Source organism: Marmota marmota, unplaced genomic scaffold (genome assembly GCF_001458135.2).
Source record: "Marmota marmota marmota unplaced genomic scaffold, marMar, whole genome shotgun sequence".
Lineage (NCBI taxonomy): Eukaryota > Metazoa > Chordata > Mammalia > Rodentia > Sciuridae > Marmota > Marmota marmota.
Window position 1 is genome coordinate 35,838,755 of NW_025999932.1, and position 26,478 is coordinate 35,865,232.

A 26,478-nucleotide genomic window follows, 5' to 3' on the forward strand; every position below is an offset into this window, starting at 1 on the left:
CAGTGAAAAGGGTCTAGAGTTCTGAGCTGTGTCACAAAGTCTTTTGAGGTTGGGGAACCTTCCTCAAAGAACATCCTGGTCCATTTTTCTTCCTTGTTGCCTCTAACTTCTGACTCAAATAGGGCCAATGCCAGAGGAAGAGCACATGATTCTTTTACATGGTCACAGAATCTTGGCTGATCTTGATAAAGGAGTCTTGTAGCATATTCTCTTGGCATGAGTCTTTGGGAGAGAGGTGCCAGCACAGCCCAGCTTCACTAGCAACCTCTTTCTAGAATCAGATTTTTTAAGGGTTTGATGTAAGTTAGTGAAGAAATTTGACTCTTAAATCAGTGTAGAATGTCTAAAACCCCCAATTTATTAAGGTCAGAAATCTATGTAATTTAAGAAGGATATAAAGAAAGAGTTTTTGTCTTGTTTTATTAATAAATTGGTACAAGCTCTGGCTATTACTTTGGAAGTAATAATTTAAAAGTATGTTCTATTAAAAAAATTCTCCAATATATTTAGAAAGTAAGTGTATTGATTCTGGATTTGATTTTTTTAAGTATATCTTATGATAAGGATTTTCATTTTCCTAAGCACAATTAGCACACTTAAAATTATTAATGATTCCAACAACATATACATTTTTAATCTTTGCTTTTTTGTCCCCTCCCCTGTAACAGTTTTAACCCTCCCTACTCCATACCTTTGGCTTTTTCATGCTATTGATTGGTTGGAGAAATCAGGTGTTTTGTCCTAGAATGTTTTATACATTCTGGATTTGACTTTGTGTTGTAGTGGTGATTAACTTGATCCTGTATTACCCAAATTCACTGTAAAACTGGTGTTTAGATCTAAGAGCTTGCTTTGACTCCAACTTTCTTTCCCTTCTGCTTTTCCCTCACTTTCCTTTTGTTTTCTTCTCCTTCCCTCTCTCCCTTTCATTTTTCCTTCCCTAAGAACTTTATATTATGAAATTTTTATTACATCACATGAAAAATATACTGTCTGGATACTAAGATTGATGTAAGAATCTTGTTGGTATACTTTCTCTGTTGGTATAAAGGTGCCCATTAGAATCATTTTATGTCTGGTGAGAGTGGGGGAAAAATATCTATTAAAAAACATAGAAAAATAAGTTTATGTGGGGGTAGGAAGGATGATAGTAGACTGAATCAGACATTATTACCCTATGTACATATATAACAATACGACCGGTGTGATTCTATATCATGTACAACCAGAAAAATGAGAAATTTTATTCCCATTATTTATGATGTATCAAAGTGCATTCTAATGTCATGTGTAACTGGTTAAAATAAAAAATTGAAAAAAATAGGAAAACCCTCAAATCCTTCTATATTTACTTAGTTATATTTAATACCTTTAATATGTAATTGTGAAAAAATTTACTTTTATGCAAATGCTTTGGGGTGAGGATCTCCTGTATAAAATAAAGCATATGTAAAATTGTTAAGAACTGTAGAGGGCTAGGGCAATAGCTCAATGGTAGAGTGCTTTCCTAGCATGTGTGAGGCACTGGGGTTGATCCTCAGCACCACATAAAAATAAATAAAATAATAATATTTAAAATTAAAAATATATATATATTTAAAAGATATTGGGCTGGGGATGTGGCTCAAGCGGTAGTGTGCTCGCCTGGCATGCGTGCGGCCCGGGTTCGATCCTCAGCAACACATACAAAGATGTTGTGTCCACCGATAACTAAAAAATAAATATTAAAAAATTCTCTCTCTCTCTCTCTTAAAAAAATTATTTATATATAATATATATATATATATATAAGATACTGACTTTTAAAAAAAGATTCTACTTCTGAAAAAAAGAAAAAGAACTGTAGAGATGTTTGAGGCTGTTGTGGTATAACAGAAAAAATACTGACATGGACCTGGGAGGTTATGTCACCCCCTCCTTCTCCCCACCCCGCATCTCCCGTCTCACACACACAAATAATATTTATCATTGGATTGTTTTTAATGATTAAAGATTTATTTGGAAGCAGTTTAGACCCTGGTAGTTAGTTGCATTTAATCTGAAGTGTATTACAGTATTACAGAATCTGTTTTTTCAATTTGGGTCTTCAGAGTGAAGTCTAACAATATCATGCATTATATTGGGTATATCTGAATAAGTTTTTACTTTTAAGCTTGTTTTTGGAATGATAAGAGATTCAGTGGAGTTTTAATATAACATGGCTTTTTATTAAAAAGGCTTTAAAAAAAAATACTGTGTGGAAGTCTTAACTGATTTCTTCCCCCCTCCATTATTTTCAGCTCCACTTACCTCTTAATTCCCCTTTGCCTGGAAGTGAACTGACCAAGGAACCTTTTCGTTGGGATCAGAGACTGTTTGCATTAGTGTTGCGGTTGCCTGGCACCATGTCAGTAGAATCAGAGCAGTTGACAGGTGTGCCTTTGGATGACTCTGCAATCACACCAATGTGTGAAGTGACAGGCGGTAAGTTTTTTGCTGGTAGTAATTCAGTGACTTAAAGCAGTGTTTATCTGAAGAGTTAAAATGTAGGTTTTAAAAATTCCATGTTTGTTTTTGTTTAACAAGTTAAATATTAGGAATTAATACACGTATGGTTTTAAATTGCAATTATTAATGATGGTCTGTGATCTTGATTTGAATACTTGTGGTTACTGTTGGTCTCATAATGAATGGTAATTTTTTTATCCATATAGAAAATTCTGATATTTGATGTTCTTAAATTTTCCTACCTACAAAAATTGTCAATGATTTTGAAATGATAAAGCATTATTTTCTGTGAACTATGTTTTTAGAAGCATTTCATTACCCATTTGATGGGATATGCCTGGTTAAGTGATGTTTTTCTCAGAGGTAAGGAGATTAGATAGGTTAAAGGAAATGGGCAAGAGGTTTTATCCAGCTTTTTTATCACTTATTCATCAAGTCAAGTAGCCACCATGTTTACTGCACATAAATTAGGATCTTATATAACAGTCACAGGTGTTCTACAATGTGAAATTGGTTAACAAGTGGATTAATTTCATATAGATATATATCAAATGCCTACTGTGCGCCAGCTATTGTTCCATGGTTCAGAGCTGCAGTAATTTATTTTTTTATTTTTATTTTTTTATGTGGTGCCCGGGATTGAACCCAAGTACCTCATGCATGCTAGGCAAGTGTTCTACCACTGAGCCACAACCCCGGCCCAGCAGAGCTAAAGTAATGAATAAGAAATACATGGGGTTTTTGTTTTCAGGGAACATTGTAGTTCTCACCTAAGAAATTTGATACTAAAATTTGAACTATGAGAGGGACCTCCAACAAAGTCTTTAGACACAATCAGTGCTCTACTGAGAGATTAGCTAAGTAAGTTCAGAGAAAATACAAGTTCTAATTAATATTTTAAATGTCTTTGTTCTAAAATTCTATGGATTTCATAAATCTGCAAATTTCTCAGGCAAAAACGATTAGCCGCATACACACAGACACACACACGCACAGCCCTACACATACATAGAAGTGGATGAGATAATTGTTATTCATACTGTTAATGCTCCCATTTTATAGAATACTCTGAACTGTTGTAATGCCTTCACAGTTTACAGAATTTTTAAAAATGTATGTGTGTATTTTTTTGAGGGACAGCTTGTCATCTAAATTTTACAAATTCACTGATAGCAATTTCCTATACATGTATAACATTGTTCAGTGATAGAGTCTCTATGGTTTCTTTGGAGATCTACATTTGTATTCATGAAATTTTAGTTTTCAGCTTTGAACTGACCTACTTGTTAAAATCCACCCCCCCCCCTTTAAACTCTAAGGTTTTTATTTAACAGATTGCAAAGGGCTTTAAGGATGTAATTTAGACATTCTCAGGTTGGAAATTTCTTACTATGAATTACTTAGTTTGAACTTAGAATTATGATGAAGTTATGGCACACTGTATGTACTATAACTTTTTTCTTCAATGATCAAGAATATTCAGAGTGTGAAATCAAGTGAGTGGTACAGTCAGAAAGGGTCTGAAAAGAACCTTGAGAATCATGTAGTAGTTGATATCCTTGCCTTTGGGCAGTAATGTACTAAAGTTATTTTGTTTATTCTTTGAAAGGAACATCTCCAGAGGAGAAGATTCCGAAGTCACCCTTGGTAATATCTTTCAATGACCCAAAATTTTAGTCAAGAAATTTGGAAGTTTTCCCTAAATATACTTCCTGGATCCTTCCTCATGTGTTTGTTCATTTGCCCTTTTTCATGCTCTTGCAAGCAGTAATGGGAAACTGCACAAATGCCACTCACCTTTTCATATATCTGAATAATGTTTATCTTTCTTTTTTAATTTAAAAGAAAGAATGTTCACTAAAGAAAGGTTTGGAGAGAATGCCACCAGAAAAGTAGTAACGACAAAAAAGTGAATATCCATTGGTATTTTACTATACAAATATGTGAACAATACTAACAATTCCTGTGTTGTTGTTTTTTTTTAACTTAGTGCGAGGAAGGTTGTATTAGTGCGTGAGCATTAATATTTCCCATTAAAGAGTAATCCATGTTTATTAAGGAAAAATTAGAAAAATTCACCTATATTGCCAAAATAATTAGTATGTTATTATATTTTTGTTTATGCTTTTAAAAATATGCAATTGTCATTGTGTGCATTGTTCTTGTATTATCAGGTAATTTCATGAGTGCTTACTTTGTGCCTAATAAGTGTTCTAGATGCTGGAAATACATTAAGAACAATAGACAGAAAACTTATATCTTTGGACTGGGTTATAACAGATAATAATCATGTCAAATGAATAAATCGCATTTTGGGGGGTGCCGCCTACTATGAAGAGGAAAAATTAAGGATTTGGGTGTAGAGAGCAACTTGAGACTGAGAATGAGTATTCTTTTTTTTAATATTTATTTTTTAGTTTTAAGTAGACACAATATCTTTATTTTGCATATATGTGGTGCTGAGGATCAAACTCAGTGCCTCAAGCATGCTAGGCGAGTGCTCTACCCCTGAGCCACAACCCTAGCCCCAAGAGAATGAGTATTCTTAGGTAGTTAGGAAGTGACATTTGAGCAGAGTTTTGAAAGATTCAGTTAAACCTCAGGGAAATCTATAAAGAGGAAGTAGTAAGGGAAGAGATGTGCTGTGTGTAAGTAGGAGTAATGGGAAGGCTGATGTGGCCAAAACATATATAGAAGTAGAGAATAATATCTAGGTTTAGAGAGAAGCAGTGTGTTAGTCAACTTTTCATCACTGTGACCAAAATACCTGCCAGGACAAATTAAAGGAGTAAAGGTTTATTTTGGCTCATGGTTTCAGAGGTTCAGTCTATAGTGAGCCAACTCCATTGCTCTGAGCCCAAGATGAGGCAGGCCTCATGGTAGGAGGGCATGATAGAGGAGTGCTGCTCCATTCATATTCTCCAGGAAGCAGAGTGGGAGGGAGGAAGGGAATGGGGTGTTGGGGAGAGAAGGAAAAGGGGCCACAAGGAAGATGAACTCTTCCAGGGTGACCCACCTGCCTATAGATTCTACCTGTCAGCCCATGCAAATAGGATAGACCTATTAGGTCACAGCTCTCAATCTAATCATTTTACCTCTGAACATTTCTGCATTAACACAGAGGCTTTGTGGGAGGAGGAGGACCTCATATACAAACTGTAACAGGCAGGGACAAAATATTGAATTGCCTTTTAGGTCATAATAAAATATTTTTTATTTTCCTAGTGTGATGGGAAGCCATTAGAGGGAAGCAGATCTTTCTATTTCTGATACATTACTTCAGCTTTTAGATGAGAATGCACTGTAGAGTGGCAAGAATGGAAACAGGGAGACAAGAGGTGACTACTTTAATTGAGTGCTAGACTTAGAGGTGGTAAGAAGTAGACAGATGCAAATAAGGATGAGGACAAGGGAAGAAGGAATCAAGAATTGATTCCCAGATGATTCAGTTGGCTTGAACAACTAGAGATGAATGACTATGCCATAAATTTAGATGGGTACACTGGGGAGAGGCAGGGGTTTTAGAGATACCCAGAATAAATTTCTAATACTTGTATTACAATACCCTGGTTTGAATTTTGGCTGTATCACTGTACTAACTTGAATAAGTGGTCTGTTTTCTCATTTGTAAGATGGAGAAATAGCCCATAGAGTTGTTGCTAGGAATAAATAAATTACATGACAAAACAATTAAGACAGGGGCTAGGGATGTGGCTCGCGCAGAGGCACTGGGTTCGATCCTCAGCACCGCATAAAAATAAAATAAAGATGTTGTGTCCACCGAAAACTAAAAAAAATATAAATATTAAAAAAAAATCTCTCTCTCTCTTTAAAAAAAAAAACAAGACAGTGCTAGACACATTCAGATTCAGTAATTGGTAGGTATTTTTTGATTACATTTATTATATACAGGTGAATTGTTTGTGATATACTACTTATTTTCAAAGTAAAGGTAACTTTGAGGATTTGAGTCACTACTACCTAATGTTTTCTTAGCAACCTTTACAAATCACATTAAAAAATAAGTTAATATTGGTACTTTGATGTGTCAAATATATGTAGCTTATGTTCTGAAATTATTGATAAGACTGCATGTCAAGCTTATTACAAATAACATTGTAAGATAGTAGGTTGAAGATTTTTAGCTATCAAGGTTTTTAGTGTTGGTCTGGATCAGCATTGTATAACAAATATAATTCAGTTTTCATATGTTGTTATAAATTTCATAGTAGCCACACTAAAGATAAAAGTAGCAGGTGAAATTGTTAATGATATTTTGTTTAAATCAGTATATCCCAAATATTATTTCAACATGAAATTTACATTTTTCACACCAGGTCTACAAAATCAGTGTATAGTTTATACTTACTGTACAAGTCATTTTGGACTAGCCATATTTCAAGTTTAAATAGCCACATCTAGCTCTTGTCCACAATATCAAACTGCAAAGATCTAGATATTTGTGCTGAAAATCTGTTTAAATTATTCCCACTAGTATATTTTGGGGAAAGGTTGGGGGTTTTTGACCATTCTGGGGAGCAAACCCAGGGCCTTATACATACTAGTCCAGCGTGTGCCATTGAGTCATATCCCCAGCTCTAAATTATTATTGTTGTTTTTTTTTTAATTGCTAGCATTTTAGTGCTTTTTGTAGATTAAAATGTTCAAAAGGGGAATTAATTTAAGATTGGTAATGTTAAAGTATATAAGCCAAATGAAGTTCAGAAATGTACATGCTACCATTTATATATTAAAGTGCAATGTTTAAAATATATAGTAACTGCCAGTAGACGAGATAAGCAGTTATTTAGAATCTTCCATGTACTTTGCATCAGTCTTAGGGATAAATCTTTGTTAATGGGAATAATATTTGGGGGGAATTTTTACTACTAGATGTTATTTGTGTATATGTATACTGAAGACCAATTATATTGGATAATAATTGGAGATAGTGCTCATAGAGAGGATGCATAGTTCCCCAACCACCACACTGTGGTTTGTTGAGACCAAGATTTTATATTTAATCTACCTATAATTAAAAGGAAAAAAAAAAACTATGTATTCTCATAACATGGGATTTTGGGGAGGTTGGAAATAATAATTTTTGTTCATTCTTCCTTAAGATTATGAAATAAGTCAACTTTACCATTGAATTTTTTGTTAGCATTATCAGAAACCTCACTCACCATAGTTCTCGCTAAAGGCAGGAATTCTTACAACTAGTCTACCTAATTTATTTTTATTATTTTTTTTAATCTCAGGCCGCTCATACTCTGTATGTTCTCCAAGAATGCTTAATCAATGTCTGGAGTCCTTGGTGCAGAAAGTACAAAGTGGGGTGGTAATAAACTTTGAAAAAGCAGGACCAGATCCTTCCCCTGTAGAAGGTATGATTGCACTTTTCTTATAGACATTCTAAACTTGCTTTATCAATTATTGGAAGAGAAAAATTGCTGTGTATTGGCCTTAAGATTAATAAGGCCAAGTATTGAGAAGATAGAAGGGAATATGAAATAGGAAAGTCAAGGTAAACTGAGGGGTGGTTCAGTAGATTACCTTTTTATATTAATTATTGTTTATAGCCTTTAATTTTAGTAAGAGTCAAACACCTTTTTAATAAGCAAATTCTAGTTTTGCTTTTTAATATTATTATATCATTGTTTCTTTCTATTTGTTTTTAGCATGTTCCTTAATTATCAGAGTGTTCAACTATCGATATTTAATTCCTACTATTGTTCGAAGGGTTAAGTTGATCAGAACCTAATGGTTTCTGTGGGTCCAAAAATGAAGAACCAGCCTTTGCCATTAAGCTTGATTCTTTTAACTCAGCCCCTCTTGGCTATATTCTTAGCTTCTGTGATTGTGAACTATTTGCAATAGTCAGTAGGTCTAAGAACCATTTGGATATTTTATATCTGAAACCTTATGTATTGTATGAAACTTCAAGAATTAGAAAGACATTAATGACACTTGATAGAGGTGATGCACTGGAGTGATCATGGAAGAAGAGAAAGGTCAGAGATGAAAGATTGTAGGTATATGACTTAAGTTATATGATTGTGTCTGGTTTTAATTAAATTTAAATTGTTAGAATATATTCATTTTAAAATTATTTTAATACTTGGCTTAGGCAACTAAGTAAATGTTTACTATATTGTTGAAGAGAATTATTAAAATTTTGCTAGAATTATTCTAGATTAAAGGCAGTTGATTTGAATTTAAGTTTGCATATTATTTTATTAGGCTTTAGTTTAAAATGATTTATAAGGAATATTCAACTAGCAATACTTAAACAATATTTTCTGTGTGCCTAGCACTTGTTTTGACACTGTTTTGGGACTCTAAATGAAGGTGGCAAATTAGTTGCTTGGTGGTGAAATGGCTTCATTCATTAAACAGATGAGTTTCATAAAGTATTGTTCTGATGGACAAGCAGAGGATGCTATGGGACCTTCTTTCAACTGATGAACTCGTATTTGGAATTTACAGATTTTATGTCTAGTGAATTGCAATCTAATTTAAATGTTAAGCAGTCATCCTATTCTGCCATATTAAAAAAAAAGGGAAATCCAGAAATGAACGAATTTTAGGATATTTTACAGTTAAGTAATAATGAATAATTTAATTTTTCTTTTTTTTTTTTCCCTCTAATGATATATGCTTTCTTTGTCTTAACATCTCTGGTACAGACGGGCAGCCGGATATATCAAGGCCTTTTGGATCTCAGCCTTGGCATAGCTGTCACAAACTCATATATGTCAGACCAAATCCTAAAACTGGGGTTCCTATAGGTCATTGGCCTGTTCCAGAATCTTTTTGGCCAGATCAGAATTCTCCAACACTAGTAAGTACCAGAGAGATGACTATATCCACCTTTTGTATTATTTCTAAGTATTATTGTCAGTTAAAGGTGTGGCTCATTTGTTAGACAGATGTTCAAAGTGCCATCATATGCTGTAGTATATTGTATTCATAACGAACCAGTAAGAAAAAAAGGCATCTGTTCCCTTTAGAATCTAATACTGTGCTTATATTTTGTTATTGGCATCTGGATACAGAGTCATAAATGCAATAAGATTTCCTTTTTGGACTCTAAACATAATGTAGCATGTGGATTTGTCTCTGGGACGCAATTTGAAATTTAAATGAAGGCTTAGGAAATTGTTCTAACAGTTTGCCTGCAGTCTTTCAGGTCTTAGTCAGAAATTGATGTTGACTTGTCTGATTTTAGTTATGTTCAGTGTTGCAACTTAGAAATTTAAGTTAGAAATGATTTTCTAGTCTTGTTTGTATAAATTATTTTTAGGAACAGTGAAGTTTATTCAGTGATTATGGTGAATTATCAGTATTCATTATATGTTTCTGATAATATGTTATATTTTATTAATTCTTTTTGGTCTTCTTGGTGCATTTTGTTTTATCTTAGGTGTTTTTTTTTTTTCTTTACTTTCGTTTTTTTCTACTATCTGAGGACGCCAAGGGATATTCTATTGGGAGAACATGACAGAGTTTTTTTTTTTTTTTTACTTAGAAGATAAGAGTTATATTTCAAAAAGCATTAAACAGCCTTTAAAAATTTTCCATGCAACTATTATTTATGAATTAAGCAGAACCCTTTTGAAACCTTTTGTACCTTAAATCTTATATCAGTTACACAAAATTTGTAAACTTAGGTCCATTAGGTGTTTATTCATTAGGGATTTAATGAAGTACAACAAGAAATTAAGGTCTTAGAAATTTCATTGAGGCATTTTGGTTTATTTTCTTTTTTTAAATTGAACCATTGTAGTCTGGTTTTAGTGTGGCCTTATAGAGAAGCTTTTCAGTTTCTTTGGTAGTTTTCCTTTCTTTTCTGACCCATTTTAACTCTTACCATCCATATTTGTAAGAAATGCTATTTTTTTATATCTTTTATTATATTTAATACCTTCAGCAGTACATATGGTACTTGGCAGACCTTAATGAAAAGAAATTCAAATCCTTACTTACTAATATTGCTCTGGTGGTCTATTGCAAATTGTTAAAAGCCATAGAAAGTAAGTAGGATTTCAGTTGGACGTAGAAATACTATGAGAAAAAAGTATGGAAGTAAAAAAGAACGTAGTATATTTAGAGGAGTAACAAGTAGCTGGGCATGTCCTACATGTGTAGGAAATTGAGAATGCTATTAGCTAAATTGCTAATGACTTTAAAAGCAAGGTTATGGAATGTGAGCTTTTTTCTAGTGGGATTCCAAGAACAATTGAAGATGTTTTTTTAACAGTGTCACTTTAGAAAAATAAACGTGGTTGGTGTTAAGTGTGGCAAATTAAAAGGAGTGAGGTGGAAGGCAGGGAGATTACATATAGGGCTAATGATATGGTTCACATAGGAGATACTAAGAGTTTTGAATTAAGATGACAGAAGAGAGAATCATCAAAATGAGATAATATTGGAGAAAAAACTGGCAAAATTTAGTAACTCAAGGTTCTCAGGGGAAGTAATTTTATAAATTATAACTATCAGACAAGAAGTGTTACTACTGAATGTGATTTATTAGAAATTGGTTCTGAAGGCTATGCACCTTTGGTTAATTATTTTCTTCTAAGCCTCAGTTTCCCATCTGTTGAGATAGCTCCTATCTCATAGCATTGTTAGGGGATAAGATGAAATATGTCTAAGATTTCTTTACTAAGTTTTAGAGGATTTTTCCCTCTGCTTTTCCTTTTGAATCTCAGTATTTTCATTATAAAAAATAAATGTTTCACAGACTAAAACATATTAGATGTAGCTAGGTACAGAAGCACAAGAGAAATAAGACAATACTTAACCTTTTTTCCCCCCTGGGAATTGAACCCAGGATGCTTTACCACTAAGCTGTATCCTCAGACCTTTTTATTTTGAAACAGGGGTTTGCTAGGTTGCCCAGGCTGGCCTGGAACTTACTATCCTTCTGCCTCAGCCTCCACTGCACCCAGCTATTTACTTAGCTTCTTAAACCTCACCATGGGTAACATATCCATACAGGCAACTCAGAGTACAGTGTTTCAACTTAATAGAGGGGTGGAACAAAGCCAGAGGAGGTGGGTCCTCACTGCCTTGTGTGTTTAGAGCACAGGGTGGTGGGGAGTTTCAGGAAAGTCTCTTAGAGATTGATTCTTCCAAAATCATTCTTAAGAATTTAGTGTAATGGCAATATGCAAAGGAGAAAATGATCATTAATATGTGAAAGTAGTAGGGTTAATATGTGAAAACATAGTCAAGAAAGGTGATGACCTATTGAAGAATTGGAGCACAGGGTCTGTCTGTATGCAATGTGGTGGAAAGACAGGGAACAGATCATCTAGAATCTTGTGTGTATGTGACATGAAAAAAGTCTGGACCCTATTTTAGATGATTGATATTACTTTTATTGGTAAAAGTAATTTTAATAAGTTAAATAAATAATGAAATAAATAATTATTTAATAGTAAAGTTATTTGGATAATTTTAGGTAGGAAAATCATATGAGCATATTTATATTTTATGGCAGCAGGATTGATTGGAGTGGGCTGACTACATTAAGGAGACTATTTATATAAAAGAGTTGTATTAGTCTACTCTGAGAAATATAAAGACTTGAATTAAAGTTTCTAGAGAGTTGAGAATTTGTTCTTGACCAAAGACAGCAACTAGTACTATACACCTGCTGTTTTGGAATCAGTGTTATTTTACTTAGGTCTTTGTGACAGTTAAATATAGATGTGGGGGGTGTGTGCAGTATCAAGGATAGTATTTAGGTTTTTAGAACAGGTTTTGTGATTTGGGGAAATATAATGAATTAAGATATAATGTATCTGAGGGACCTTTAGAAGATTTAGTTTACATCAAATAAATAGTTGTATACTTAAATAAAGTAGATCTGGTCCCCCACAGTAGAATTGAGAGCCACCAGGGTACAGACAGTAACTGAAGCCAATGGAATTATTAAATAATAAATAGCATTACATACCTTTTTTTAATACTATGTTTTTTACACCTGGTACGGGGGTCTCTAAAGCAGAGTTCGTATACCACAGGGATAACCTGTGTATACCACAGGGATAATCCTGTGTATACCACAGGGATAATCCACTGGGAAATAGGGAAGGAAACACTAGAACTTAGATTAGTGGTTTTATTTTCTCCTAACTAATAATTAATTTAAAAAGCACTTTGTTTTATCCCTTATGGTCCTCTCACTAAAAACTTCACCAATTGTGAAGCAAATAAGAGCTATAGGGCTACATCTTGAGATTTCTTAGCAGTAGTGCAAAATATAGTGAAGTGGTCATCATTTTGGTTACTTTGTTACTTATGTATTTATGATGTACATCTATATTAATAACATAAATATATATCTGAATAGTGTTGTAAAATTTGATCAAGGTGTATAATTAGTTTGGAAACTACCAAATTACTACTCTGTACAAGTCATTAAATTGTTTCAAATGAGGACTTGGGAGTTTCTATACGTTTCTTATATCTTGAATATAAAAATTAATTGAATACTTAATTACAAAATTTTGTATTTAGCTTCTGATAAATTTGATTTTAAGACTTAAAAAGATTTTCATTATATATGGATTTTAAAGTGTTTTGTCTTTTTCTTGTGAATATTATATAATTCAAGAATTTCAGTTTAATGGTTCTTTTAGTAGTAAATTGAACTCATTAGCAACACTAAGGAACTGAGTACCTTTTGATAGGCAAAGATACTTAAAGTGAGTTGTTTCTGGTATTTTGTGTAAATATTAATACCAAGACTTTCCCTTGTAGCCACCTCGTACATCTCATCCCGTAGTGAAGTTTTCCTGTACAGACTGTGAACCAATGGTTATAGACAAACTGCCTTTTGACAAATATGAGTTGGAACCTTCACCGCTGACTCAGTTTATCCTGGAAAGGAAATCTCCTCAAACATGTTGGCAGGTAAGCTAAATAACTATATTGATCAAAAATTTTAAATGAAATGGTTCTTGAAAAGCTAAATTGAACCAGTGGCTTGCATAACGTTTTTTTGAAGGTTATTAATATGAAATATTAACCACTATTTTTAACAGGTATATGTGAGCAATAGTGCAAAATATAGTGAACTTGGTCATCCTTTTGGTTACTTGAAAGCCAGTACAGCACTGAACTGTGTCAATTTATTTGTGATGCCTTACAATTATCCAGTTCTCCTTCCCCTTTTAGGTAAGTCACTCATCATGTTCTCACATATAAAATTTTTCCTAAGGATGAACTTTGAGAATATTCCTTAGTAATTTTCATTCTGAAAAATTAATGAAAATATTTTAACACTTTAAAATATTAAGCCTATTTAAGGAAAGTTTTATAACAATCTGTCATACTTGTGACAAATTGAAAGTTGATACTGAAATATATTTTATTCTATAAACTAATGAAGGTATTTGTATTTAAATTTTTTTAATTAAATATGCTAGTTTTTCTGTAACTGAGTTCTTACACAGAATCACGATATAGGATTTCTTTTGGTGCATTAAACATTTTGTAGGTGCATACTACATTCACAAAATCTGAGTGTATTTTCTAAGCAATTTATATAACTTTATCTTCATTTATCAAATATATTCAGCAAAAGAATCGGTTCCAAAATGTTACAAGAAAGCTTGAGGTTAGTTTCTAGGTACTATCTGGATGTCATATTTTGAGGAGTATTACTGGAGAAAACTTCATTTCCTCCATGAAAAGGATCAGATTTTCAAGTTACAGTCAGAATATTAGTAAATATGTTTTAATAGAAAATGTTGCCAGAAATGGTGGCACATGCTTATAATCCTAGCCACTTAGGAGGCTGAGGCACGAGGATCCAAAGTTTAAGCCTGTCTCAGCAACTTAATGAGAACCGGTCTCAAAATTGAAAATTAAAAAGATAGGGATGTGGCTCCATGGTAAAGTACCCCTGGGTTCAGTGTCCAGTACCAAAACATTTTAAAAAATAAAATAGAAAGTATTCGCATACTTCTTTCTTCAAACAAATTGTTTGGTGTCTAGGTTAAACAGGGCATGGGTTTCCTTGTATATTTTTTATTCTACTTTATTATTAAATGTTTCAACTGTAGTTGGCACCTTTTCATTTTCAAAATGGTATTAAACACCAAATCTAGAGATTTTACCGCTTTTAATTTTGTTAAAAACGTTTGACTGATTTTACTGTCTCACAAGTAACAAAGCGGACTTCAAAGAGGAAACTCTTCGATTTGGCTTTTATGTGTGAAAACAACATGTGATGATAGTTTATTCACTATATATTTCTAGATGACTTGTTTAAAGTGCATAAAGCAAAACCAACATTGAAATGGAGACAGTCATTCGAAAGTTATTTGAAGACAATGCCTCCCTACTATCTCGGGGTAAGAATATTATTAAAAGTTGAATGTTATAAAATTTTATATTGTGCTAATAACTTATTGTAGGTGTTATAAGTTTTCATTTATTGCTGTTATAGTTTAAATGCCTTGAAAATTGAGTGTACAAATGACTGGCATAGATGTAATGATAAAGACAGGTTTCAGTGATTTACAGAATAATGAATCATGATCATGAGAACATTTATGTAGTGCTTTCCCTAGGCCAGGTACTGTCTTAAAGCACTTTACACGTTACTTCATTTAGTTCACATAGTCAACCTATGAGGTTCTTAGAAATGGTTATTTTCCTGTTTCACAGATGAGGGAACTAAAGCACTAAAAGGTTAAGTTAACTTTTCCAAGGCTACATAGCTAATATGTGGGTGGACGAGAGATACCAGAATTCAGTCTGCCTTTAGAAGGAGTCTGGCTTTAGAATTATGCTTTTAGCTGGGAGCGGTAGTGTATGCCTATAAGCCCAGTGGCTTGGGAGAATGAGGCAGAAGGATTGCAAGTTCAAAGCCAGCCTCAGCAACTTAGTGAGATCCTGTCTCAAAATTAAAAAAATAAAAATGGCTAGGGATGTGACATAGTGGCTAAGTGCCCCTGTATTCAATCCCTGCTACCAGGAAAAACAAAAAGAATGTATACTTTTAACCTTGGTTGTTGTACTACCTTTAAAATTGTAGGTTTATAATTATTTTTAAGGGTGAAAAAGTGATGTGTGTTGTATTATTTTCTAAAACATCTAGAATACCTTTTTAGGTGAATAAGGTATGCTCATAGAACCATACACTTTTAGAAGACTGGACTACTTTAAAACTAGTGGATCATAGTTAGACTAATAACATGGTTTATTAAATACATTTATTTAGTTTGTGAAAAGTAACTTCTTAACAAAAACACTAAACCACTTTTAAATATTCTGCCTTTTTTGTTGTTTTTTGCAGTGCTGGGGATGGAATCCAGGGCCTTGTGCATACTAGGCAAGTGCTCTACCACTGAACCACATCCCCAGCCCCAACTTCTGCTTTTGCAGAAATACTACAGCTTTTTGCTATAACTTTCTAAATGGTCCCTAATATAACTAGAAGATTATAATTTCTTGAGCTTTGAAAATCATAACATTTTATGGTTATAAGAGATAACTTATATTGAACGTCTAGCACAGAGTACCTTCCGTGTATAAGAGTGAATGGGGAAGAAAACTTGGTGCATATGTTGACTCATTTATGTTTCATAGCAACTCTGAGGACTTGGCCAAAGCTGCATGGGTATTAAATATCAGAGCTGGAATTTGATTCCAGATTGATACCAGTGCTCATACACTTTCTAATTTGTCAGAGATTTTTTTTTTAATTGCACAAAGTTCTCAATTAGTCTGTTCTTACAATTGAAAGTTTTTCACTGTATCATATCTATTATAAATTTAGATTTTTTTCCTCATTTTTTTCTTCAGAGCTTGTTTCATTTTTAGCTAAGTTAATGATAGTAATAGTAATTGTTAGCACCCATTGAATGCTTACTTGTGTGCCAGATGCTTTTATAAGTGATTTACATTTTGTAATCCCATGACAACCTTAGAAAGGCAGGTAGTATTATTATCCCCATTTTACTTGTGAGAAATTGAGGCATAAAGAAGTTACATAACTTGGTTCAAGGTCATATAGCTTGTGAGTGATTGAGTCACTGCCCATCCAGTTATCTAAGGTAGAAATCTTGTATTTTCCTTAAGTATTTTTCTTTTCACTTAAATACCCAAGTTTTATCACATCTTCCTCTATAGTGTGTCTCCTGTTTCTTCCAAATGAATATTTCTCAGTGGTTAAATAGTCTAGTACTTCACCCTTCTTGCCTTGAGAATTATTATTTTGACCTCTATTCCTTTTTAACTATTTCAGATGCTCTTTTTGCCACTGACATACATTTTACTTTAATACAAATATAGCTATATTATTTACTTTTGGAGGAAAAGAAGCAGAAATTATTTTGGAGAATTTTTAAAAATAAAGTGTATACATGGGCCATGAATTTTTAACATGCTTAATATTGAATTATGTTTCCTTTTTTCCCATAGCCCTTGAAAAAAGCTGTTAGAATGATGGGAGCACCTAACCTAATAGCAGACAGTATGGAGTATGGACTCAGTTATAGTGTCATTTCATACCTCAAAAAATTGAGTCAACAGGTAATGTCAAAAAAATAGAAGTGAGCCGTTAAGTAATTGGATAGATTTAACTAACACGGTTAATTGGTGAAAGGCTAGTTTTAGATGGTTCTAATGAAGTTCCCTTATATTAATTCTCTCATGTTAATATATTAACATTTTAAAACCATGAATCATATATTAAAATGGTTTGTCTCAAGTCAGTGTTTTGAACTGTTGCTTTAAAAGTTTTATAGTAATTCCTAATTTATAACATGGCTTCATTACTGTGGTCATAGATTTCTTTTATGTGATCATACCTAGGTTTTCTTTTGAGAAATTTGACTAGAAAGTTATTTTTCTTAGGAAAAAATTACCAATTTCTGTTGAAGTGTTTGTAAAAACACTAAATTTTATTTTTCTGCCTTTAAGCCACATTGGTAGATACTGTGATTGTCAAGCAATATACAGTTTAACTGCCTGCCAAATTATTAATGTCTTATGCAGTACATAATTTTTTCAGTATTTCTGATATCTCTATCATAATTGCTAATCAAAATGCGAGGAATCAAAATATTGCTATTTACTTTCCAGGAAAAAGCTGCATTACTATTTGCCATATCTGTGAATGCTTCGTTATATGATGTCGTTAAGCAAATATTGATGAGGTTTTTTCTTCCTAATTTCCTATGACCTCTGAATATACATTTTCATTTATAGAGCATTTACACTATGAGGTTTAAGTATAATAGGTATTAATCTTTTAAAAAATTGTATTTGTTGTGCTTCAAAAGTTTAAATTTGTAATGATACAGAATCACAAAACCTTATTGTTTAAACTGCATTTAGTTTCCCTAGTACTTGACATAAATTATGTTTGCTTCAGGTTTTAATTCCTTATTTTGAAAAACACAGTAAATACTTAATTTATAGAAGATCATGCCTATTGGTATCTGATTTATCAAGATTTTATCGAGAAAATTCTTCTTTGTTTTTACTTTAGGCCAAAATAGAATCTGATCGAGTCATTGGATCTGTAGGCAAAAAAGTAGTACAGGAAACAGGAATTAAAGTCCGCAGCCGATCACATGGTTTATCAATGGCATATAGGAAAGATTTTCAACAGTTGCTCCAGGGAATTTCAGAGGATATCCCTCACAGACTGCTAGACCTTAATATGAAGGAATACACTGGGTTCCAAGTTGCTTTACTAAATAAGGTAATATTCGATTTAGCAGTACTATAGTTATGTTCTGTTGTATAATTGAATAAATCAAATTTTCTGTTGACATTCAGTTTGTTGAGACTTTGGAAAGTACTTCTCTACCTCTGCAGAATAATAATCATTAGAACTATCATTGAATTATTGGATTTCAGAATTAAATAAAGTTATGCATGGTATGTGAATGAATGGGTGAATTGATGAAGAATGAACTTATTCATTTTATAATTGAAAAATAGTGGTTTAGAAATTGAGCCACGGAGTTAATGATAGAATTCAATATGATCTGGTACCTATACTGATGACCCTAAAATGCTTTATGAATACTTATTGAAACTAAATTTATCCCAGCAATTTTTTTTTTGTAAAAATAGGCAAGCTAATTTTAAAACATATGGAAATGTAAAGGTTCTAGAATAGCTAAAACAATTTTGAAAAAGAAGAATAATATAAGAGGACTTACACCATCTGATTATAAAACTCACTATAAAGCTACAGTAACCACAGTGAATGTCTGATTGTTCCAGCATCCTGTGTTTAAAAGACTTTTTAAAAATCAACTTAATTATTTTAGCACCTTTGTTAAAAACTAGTTGACTATATGTGAGGACCTCTTTCTAGTCTTTCTTCTGTTTTGTTCATCTATATGTTCTTATGCCAACACCACATATTTTGAACTTGACCCTTATCTCATATTCTTTGAAGTTATTATTTTCTGATATGTAAGAATTAAACCATAAACTTCTAGGAAAAAAAATCATAGGAGAAAATCTTCAGAAGAAACTTTTAAAAATGAACAGGTAAAACTATAATCAGACACCACTTCACTCCTGTTTGAATGGCTGAAATTTAAAACACTGAAAAGTATCAAGTGTTGGTGAGGATGTAGAATCACTGGCATTTTCATACATTGCTGATGGCAAATAGTTTGTGGTTTCTTAAAAAGTTTAATATATATTTGCTATACAGTTCAGCAATTCTATTTGTAAATATCTACTGAAGAGAATTAAAAATAATGTTCATCTAAAAGGCTTTGTATGTAAATATTCATAGCAGCATTATTTGTATGTTTAATAGCCAAAAACAATGTAAGTGTTCAACTACTAGGTTAAGAAAGATGTTGTCTATTCATTAAATGAAATGCTGTGGAAGAAAAAGGAACAGACTACTAGTAGATGAATAATACAGATGAATCTCAAGAACATCATTCTAAATAAAGGAAGCCAGATACAAAAAATTAGATATTACAAGATTCTATTTATAAAACAAAATATAGAAAGACAGGAGGCTGATCAGTGGTTGTGTGGGGCTGAGAATAGGGATTAATTACAAATCAGTATAGGGAATTTTCTGGGGTGGCAAAAATCTTCTAAAACTGGATTGAGATTGTGGTGATAGTTTTGGAACTATAAATTTACCAACCCACATCAAAGCAGTGATTTTATGTTATGTAAATTATATATCAATCTGTTTTTTTAAAATAAACTTTCTGTTTTAAAAATTTGGACTGTGGAATGAAATTGACCAAACTGTACTGTATGCATGAATGAGTATATCACAATGAACTATACTTTATGTATTAACTATAATGTACCAATTTAAAAACCAATAAATAAATAGAAGGAATACAATAGAGGAAGGGAATCAGGGAAAGGAAAGAAAAGGGAAAGTCCTGGGGATTGAAATGGAGCAAATTTTTATATGCACTTAAGAATATGTCAAAATGAACCTCACTATCATTATAACTATTATGCACTAATAAAAACATTTTTTAAATATCTTTAGAGTTAGACGTGAATTTGAAATTATTTGGTTGCACTCATTATCAAATTTCCTTTTTCTCCCCCCACTCTAAAACAGCACATTAAGATTATCATAATATGGTAGTCCCTTTTTTTCCCTTAAGGTAATTAGATACCTTACATATCTTGTTTCCAGACCTATGCTGTAGGCTGGAGATTTTAGTCTTTACTCTCTTAATTTTGTTTGAAAATAAATTTTGTCCTTATTGTCTTTCAATAGGATTTGAAGCCTCAGACATTTAGAAATGCTTATGACATACCAAGACGGAATCTTTTGGATCACTTAACAAGAATGAGATCTAATCTTTTGAAGAGCACCCGCAAATTTCTTAAAGGACAGGATGAAGGTTAGATTATGATTAAAACATTCAACATTTTGGGGGTAACTTTTTTTCTTTATCACCTGAAAAAGTATGGTAATGTTTCCGTATTAGTATATTCTGGTTGTAGATTTAAACAAATGAAGTAAAAGGTGAATCATTCCTAATTTTTCTACCCTCTACCATCACTGTTGCCCCAAATTCTGTTTCCCAGAGATAGCAATCTTTGTTTAGTTTCCTTTTTGGCTTTCCTCATATACTCATACAAATAGAGTCTTACACATATTCATTTTCTTGTCATATATTAGTATCTGATCGTTTCAATCTAGGTGGTCATTGCATGGCATGTTCTAATGTTTTCTTACTATATCCTGTGGTACCATTCACAAATAATCTCATGATAGTTTAACCCTTGGTCATCTGGGGTTAAAATATAGAAAGATAATTTATACTACTTTTTTGTACAAATTATTATTATTAAATTTTATTTATTTGGAATAGAGTAGAAGAGATGTATCATTTATGGCAATGTTACATATTTTATTTACTGAGAGTAACTGTAGTATTTTTGTTTTTGTTTTATTTGGAAGGTGAGATTGGTGTTTTAAACTTAACTTGAAAAATCTCAAAGACTTTATCATAAAACTTATAATTGCACCAAACTAATTGAGAAAATGTAATAAAAGGGAAGACTTTCTAGAATAGCACTAGGGTAGCATTCATATAGTTGATAACTAGATGAACTATGATTTTAGTGAGGGTAACTTTTGTTGTATTCTTTTGTAAAAGATCAAGTGCACAGTGTTCCTATAGCACAAATGGGGAATTACCAAGAATACCTCAAGCAAGTACCTTCTCCACTAAGAGAACTTGATCCTGATCAGCCTCGAAGATTGCATACATTTGGCAACCCCTTTAAGCTGGATAAAAAGGTAATTTTGAAATATTCTATTATATAATTTGCTTGCAGTAGGCATTATCAATTTTAGTGGTTCCTAATTTAACTAAGGTAAGCTGAAGCTGTTATCTGGTAGAGTACTGAATAAATGTCAACATAGTTAAAGTATAGTTATTTTAAGTGGAATTGGGATTGGGTTGTATAATTATGTAAATCCAAAAAATTATATCTATATAAGTATAAAATTACATAATTTTATAATCTCTGTAAACCCCCCCCCCTCCAAAAAAAGAACACACTTTTGGGGGAGGAGGGTGGTTAAAGAGAATAGAAAGGTGGATACCAGAGGCTGTGGTGAAAGGGATAAGGAAAGGAAAAATATTCATCAGCTTGACTGGAGTCTTTCACTGCTTGTAACAGTCGTTAATAGTAATGTATTATAAATAATGGCCCACCACACACAAAAAAAAAACTGGTGAGGCGATAGATGTGTTAGCTAGCTGATTCAGTCTTTCTACATTGAATAGATAGGTCAAAACATCATATTGTATGCCATCCATACATATACCAAATTGTTTTTTATCAAAGTAAATAAGTAAATTTATCAAACTAAATAAATAAATGATAAACAATTTTTTTTCTTAGAAAAAAATTATATGTAAGTCCAAGAAAATTATATGCTTTTTTGTTATAGGGTATGATGATAGATGAAGCAGATGAATTTGTGGCTGGACCTCAAAATAAACATAAACGACCTGGAGAACCAAATATGCAAGGGATCCCTAAAAGACGTCGGTGTATGTCTCCATTATTAAGAGGCAGACAGCAGAACCCTGTTGTGAACAATCATATTGGAGGAAAAGGACCACCTGCACCTCTGACTCAAGCACAGCCAGATCTTATTAAACCCCTTCCTCTTCATAAAAGTAAGAGTTCTAACTTTTAAAAAACATTAGTTGTTGCTTTTTGATTCTTCCTGAGGGAAGAGGTTTTTAACATAGTAGGTAATAGAAAAAAATTAATTGGTAAAGTTCAGTGAATGCCTAGGGGAGAGATTTTTTTTTAAATTGGCATGTGATAATTTTTGAATGGCTTTAATGAGTATTTGCTGGAAACTTCATATATTCATGGTAACTCTGTTAGCTGTCATGCTTTAAAATGGTGTTAGAAAATCCCAAGTTTGGAAATAATGGTTTTGAAAGGAGCATTATCAGTACCAGCAAAAACCAGCTTTCCATTGCATTTAAATACAAAAGCTAATTATTAAATACATGTATTATTTTGAACAGCACTACACATTGAGGTATAGCAGTGAATACGACAAGATCTCTGCCTTCATTTATAATGAGCAAGGGAGAAAGTCATCGAACAGTTAATTAGAAGTTTGATAAGTGGTACAAAAGAGAAGTTAAGTATATTATGGAAGCATTTGGCAAGAGTGTTTAACTTACTTTATGAGGGCAATACACTGAAGATTAAGTTGAGGGATGAATGGGAATTTGTTAAATAAAGCTGTGCATTTTCCTATGCTAGAATAGTAGTCTGAGAAGAATATGTGTAAAGATAGTAATGAGAAAGGGACCTAAGGAATTCTGGTGTAGCAGTGGTGTTGGGCATATGATAAGATAAAACTGAAAGATAGAAATAATCATGGAAGGCTATTGTAAAGATTATACAGAGCTATTGTAAACATTCTCTACTTGATGCTAAGGACAGTGAGAATCTGTTGAAAGATTTGAAAGAGGAGATGACCTGATCTAATTAGCATTTTTTAAAAACCAGACTGACTAATGTGTGGAATATTATCAAGGAGAAGCAAAAATGAATGTAGGAAACTCTTAATGAATTAATGGATTTATTAATTGTAGGAAAACATATTATATACCTCCTAATGAATTAGATAGTACTCCCTCTGAAGTGGATTTTACTCCCCCTCTACTCCCAAGCAAAACAAAACAAATTGAATGTTAACTACCAATTCAAGGGAAATACAAGGGATGGAGAAACATGTTTTAAATGATAAAAACCAGAGATATAATCAGCAAAATCCGGATTATAGAAAACTCTTGTCGGGCCAAGAATCTATTATGGTTTATCCTCCTCACCCCCTCAAAAGAGAAAATGCATAGTAAAAAGGGGAACAGAAGGATTTGTTCATGCTCAGGGACCATTAAGAAACACAGGGAAGAGATGTTTGTGACCTGACTGTGGGCTTGTGAGAAATATGTGCTCGAGGAATATTTGGACATACAATAAAGGACATTGTGATTGATTGAATGTTTGGGTCAGAGCAAAGGAGGAGTCAGGCTTCTGTCTTGAAACATACTGGATAGACTGGAAGAGAGGGGACGTGTGAGTTTAGTTTAGAAATGCATATTAGATAGGCAAGTAGAAATCCAAAGAGGAATATGAATTTGGAACACAGGATTTGGTCTAGAGGGATAGGTATGGGAGGTAGCTTATCATTGCAGTGAGGAAAATGGTAGGGAAAAAAAGAGCCAAGAATAGAACTTTGAAAATGCCCAAGTTAAGAAAAGAGGGAACAGAAAAGGAGATTGAGAAGGAAGAATCCAAGAGATATAGGAAAGAATTAATGTTACAAAAACTAAGAGAATTGAATGAGAAATGAAAGAGAATTGAATAGTTGGTGATCTCACATATTTAAAAAGGAGACCATTTGAGAGAATTAGATCTATTGCTCTTTGGCTATTTTAACAGTTTCTGTGGAGTAAGGCAGGCAGAAGCTTTAAAAAGAGGGGTGGAGAGAGAAATGAGAAGTGAGAAAATAGAGATAATCAGTTTAAGAAGTTTAACTGTAAAGGGTAGATGGGGAAGGTGAATGCTAGCTAGAAGAGTTCATCAGGTTGAAAGTCGTGATTTTTGCCTTGTTTTTAAGATCAAAGAGAATAGAAAGTAAAGTGCTGATATGAAGGAACCAATAGAAAAGGATAGGTTGAAAATGAAGATGAGAGAAGATGTAATCAGTACAGAGCCACTGAGAAGGCAAGAGGAAACAGTCCTGAGTGCTATGAAAGAATGCTGCTTCCATTGAACTGAAGGGGTATGGGTACAGATTAGGGGGAAGCACAGAAAAGTTTCTGGTTCACAGCTTCATCAAATCTGGGGTTTTGCCTAGCAGATGCCATAGGAGGACAATAGAAGCAGAGAATTGGAACATTGGTAAAAGGTGATCTATTAGGGGAGATAAACCTCTGATTGATAAGAAAGTGGCTATCTTGCAGAGATGTGATTAACAGGGAGAAAGCAGAGGAATTGCTAGAGTAATAATCTAGTGTTAAAGACCAGAGGCAATACTACTGCAAAGATGAGAGTTATGCACCTTCATCTATGAATTTGTGTTGGGTAGGAGAGGCAAAAGTGTTAAGTGGAGAAAGTTCTTTGGAGATAAGAAATTGGGGATTGATGAGGTGAGGTATTTTTTTCTTTAAGTATTTTCATAAATTTATTTAAAATTTTAAAAAACAACAATTGCAATGACATCAAATTATCAATGAAAGGCCAGGTTCTTGATAGGTGATCTTTTAGACATTGGTCACCATACCATTTCTTCTTAAACTTTAATGTGCATGAGAGTCACCTGGGGGGGGGGTCTAGTTAAACTACCAGTTCTTATTATTCAGTCTGGGGTGGTATTCAAGATGGGCATTTCTAGGAAGGTCTTTGATGATATTAGTAAGGACCTAGAATTATGTCAGGAGGGACGTGGTGGGTATACTATGAACCAGGTGTAAGAACTATCAGTGGCTATAGGCATGTACCCTGGGTTCAGTATTAAGATATAGTGTTGAGGAGAGAGAGGATAGGTGGCAATGTGTTCCGCCTCAAAAAAAACAAGAGTTGTTACAAGAAATCTTGAAATTACACTGGGAAATGAAAGAATCACTCTTGGAGAGTGTGTGAGAGAAAGCAGTTCTGTTCCAGGTCTGAAAAGGAGAGCAGATTCTTTGTAAGAATAAAGTATAATAAAGTATAAATTTCTGTTGTGGTAAATATTTAATAAAAAGGCATTTGCAAATCATGGAATGGAATTTAGGAAGAAGTTATGAGATTAGGAGATTTGTGGGGATGAATAGACAGGGGAATATGCGTAAATAGGACAGAGAACTTAGAATTCACCTGCTTTCTATGGGGAGCAAGTCTAATAATATGTTTAGGGCAAGCTCTCAAGCTTTTGGGTCTAATGTGTGCACCAAGTTGCTTTACATTGCTCAATTCTTGTGGTCTATATGAATGGTTATAAGAAAAGCACGTACTATGAAATATATATATGACCTGTTTGATATGTTCCCCACAGACTTTGGAATAGTATATTTTACCTCTGATAATAGGCTGAGGTAGGTTGGAATGAGCTAAGGCTTTCTGAGATAAGATGACCATGATAATTTTAATCATTTTTTTCACTAAAGAATTGAAAACATATTTGTTCAATAAAATTGCCAAAGAATAAAGTAGAGAATTAAAAACTGATTGAAATTGGCTTTATTTTAAATTTTTTCCCTAAGGGCAAAAGTTGTATAGATTTTGTAAATATTGTGATTGCTTCACATTGAAACCTACCATATTTTTGGCAAGACTTAGGGATCACATTATTTGTTAATTTGCATTTGTTGAGGAAGTCAGTTGTGATTTGCTTTAGTAATTTTTTTTTTTTTGTAGCTTTCTTTATTGTGTACATTCATATTGGCTCTCAATTTTTTCCCCCTTTATCTTTGTGTTTAGTTTCAGAAACCACTAATGATTCAACAATAGATGATGTGGTTGAAAATCATGTTGCAGACCAACTTTCATCAGACATTACACCAAATGCTATGGATACTGAATTTTCAACATCTTCAGCCAGTTTACTGGAACGACCAACCAATCATACAGAGGCTCTTGGTCATGATCATTTAGGAACTAATGACCTCACTGTTGGTGGATTTTTAGAAAATCATGAGCCATCAAGAGATAAAGAACAATGTGCTGAAGAGAATATACCAGCTTCTTCACTCAATAAAGGAAAGAAATTGATGCATTGCCGAAGCCACGAAGAGGTCAATACTGAACTAAAAGCACAAATAATGAAAGAGATCCGAAAGCCAGGAAGAAGTATGTATAATTAGAGACAAATCTCAGATTTATTTTCTGTATGTGCTCAAAAAAATCAGAAGTCAAATTATGTAAAAGTATATATCTGATTCTAGATCAGTCTTGAACAACATCTGAGCTACT

The 26,478-nt window shown here is 33.0% G+C and overlaps 1 protein-coding gene across 3 annotated transcripts in view; it reads left to right on the top strand.

The window, feature by feature from the left end:
- Ints6 (integrator complex subunit 6) overlaps positions 1–26,478 on the top strand; it is a 62,975-nt gene that overhangs the window by 32,933 nt on the left and 3,564 nt on the right. For 2 of the 3 annotated variants that reach the window (XM_015484257.2, XM_015484256.2), the window contains 12 exons: positions 2,280–2,463; positions 7,749–7,874; positions 9,177–9,331; positions 13,264–13,416; positions 13,548–13,680; positions 14,767–14,861; positions 16,936–17,046; positions 18,008–18,223; positions 20,249–20,375; positions 21,138–21,280; positions 21,941–22,172; positions 25,987–26,355. In XM_015484257.2, the coding sequence (XP_015339743.1) occupies positions 2,385–2,463; positions 7,749–7,874; positions 9,177–9,331; positions 13,264–13,416; positions 13,548–13,680; positions 14,767–14,861; positions 16,936–17,046; positions 18,008–18,223; positions 20,249–20,375; positions 21,138–21,280; positions 21,941–22,172; positions 25,987–26,355 (1,939 nt within the window). In that variant the 5' untranslated portion in view covers positions 2,280–2,384. Of the gene's footprint in view, positions 1–2,279; positions 2,464–4,096; positions 4,135–7,748; positions 7,875–9,176; positions 9,332–13,263; positions 13,417–13,547; positions 13,681–14,766; positions 14,862–16,935; positions 17,047–18,007; positions 18,224–20,248; positions 20,376–21,137; positions 21,281–21,940; positions 22,173–25,986; positions 26,356–26,478 lie in introns of those variants that run through there. The other variant, XM_048800895.1, reaches the window with a different exon arrangement.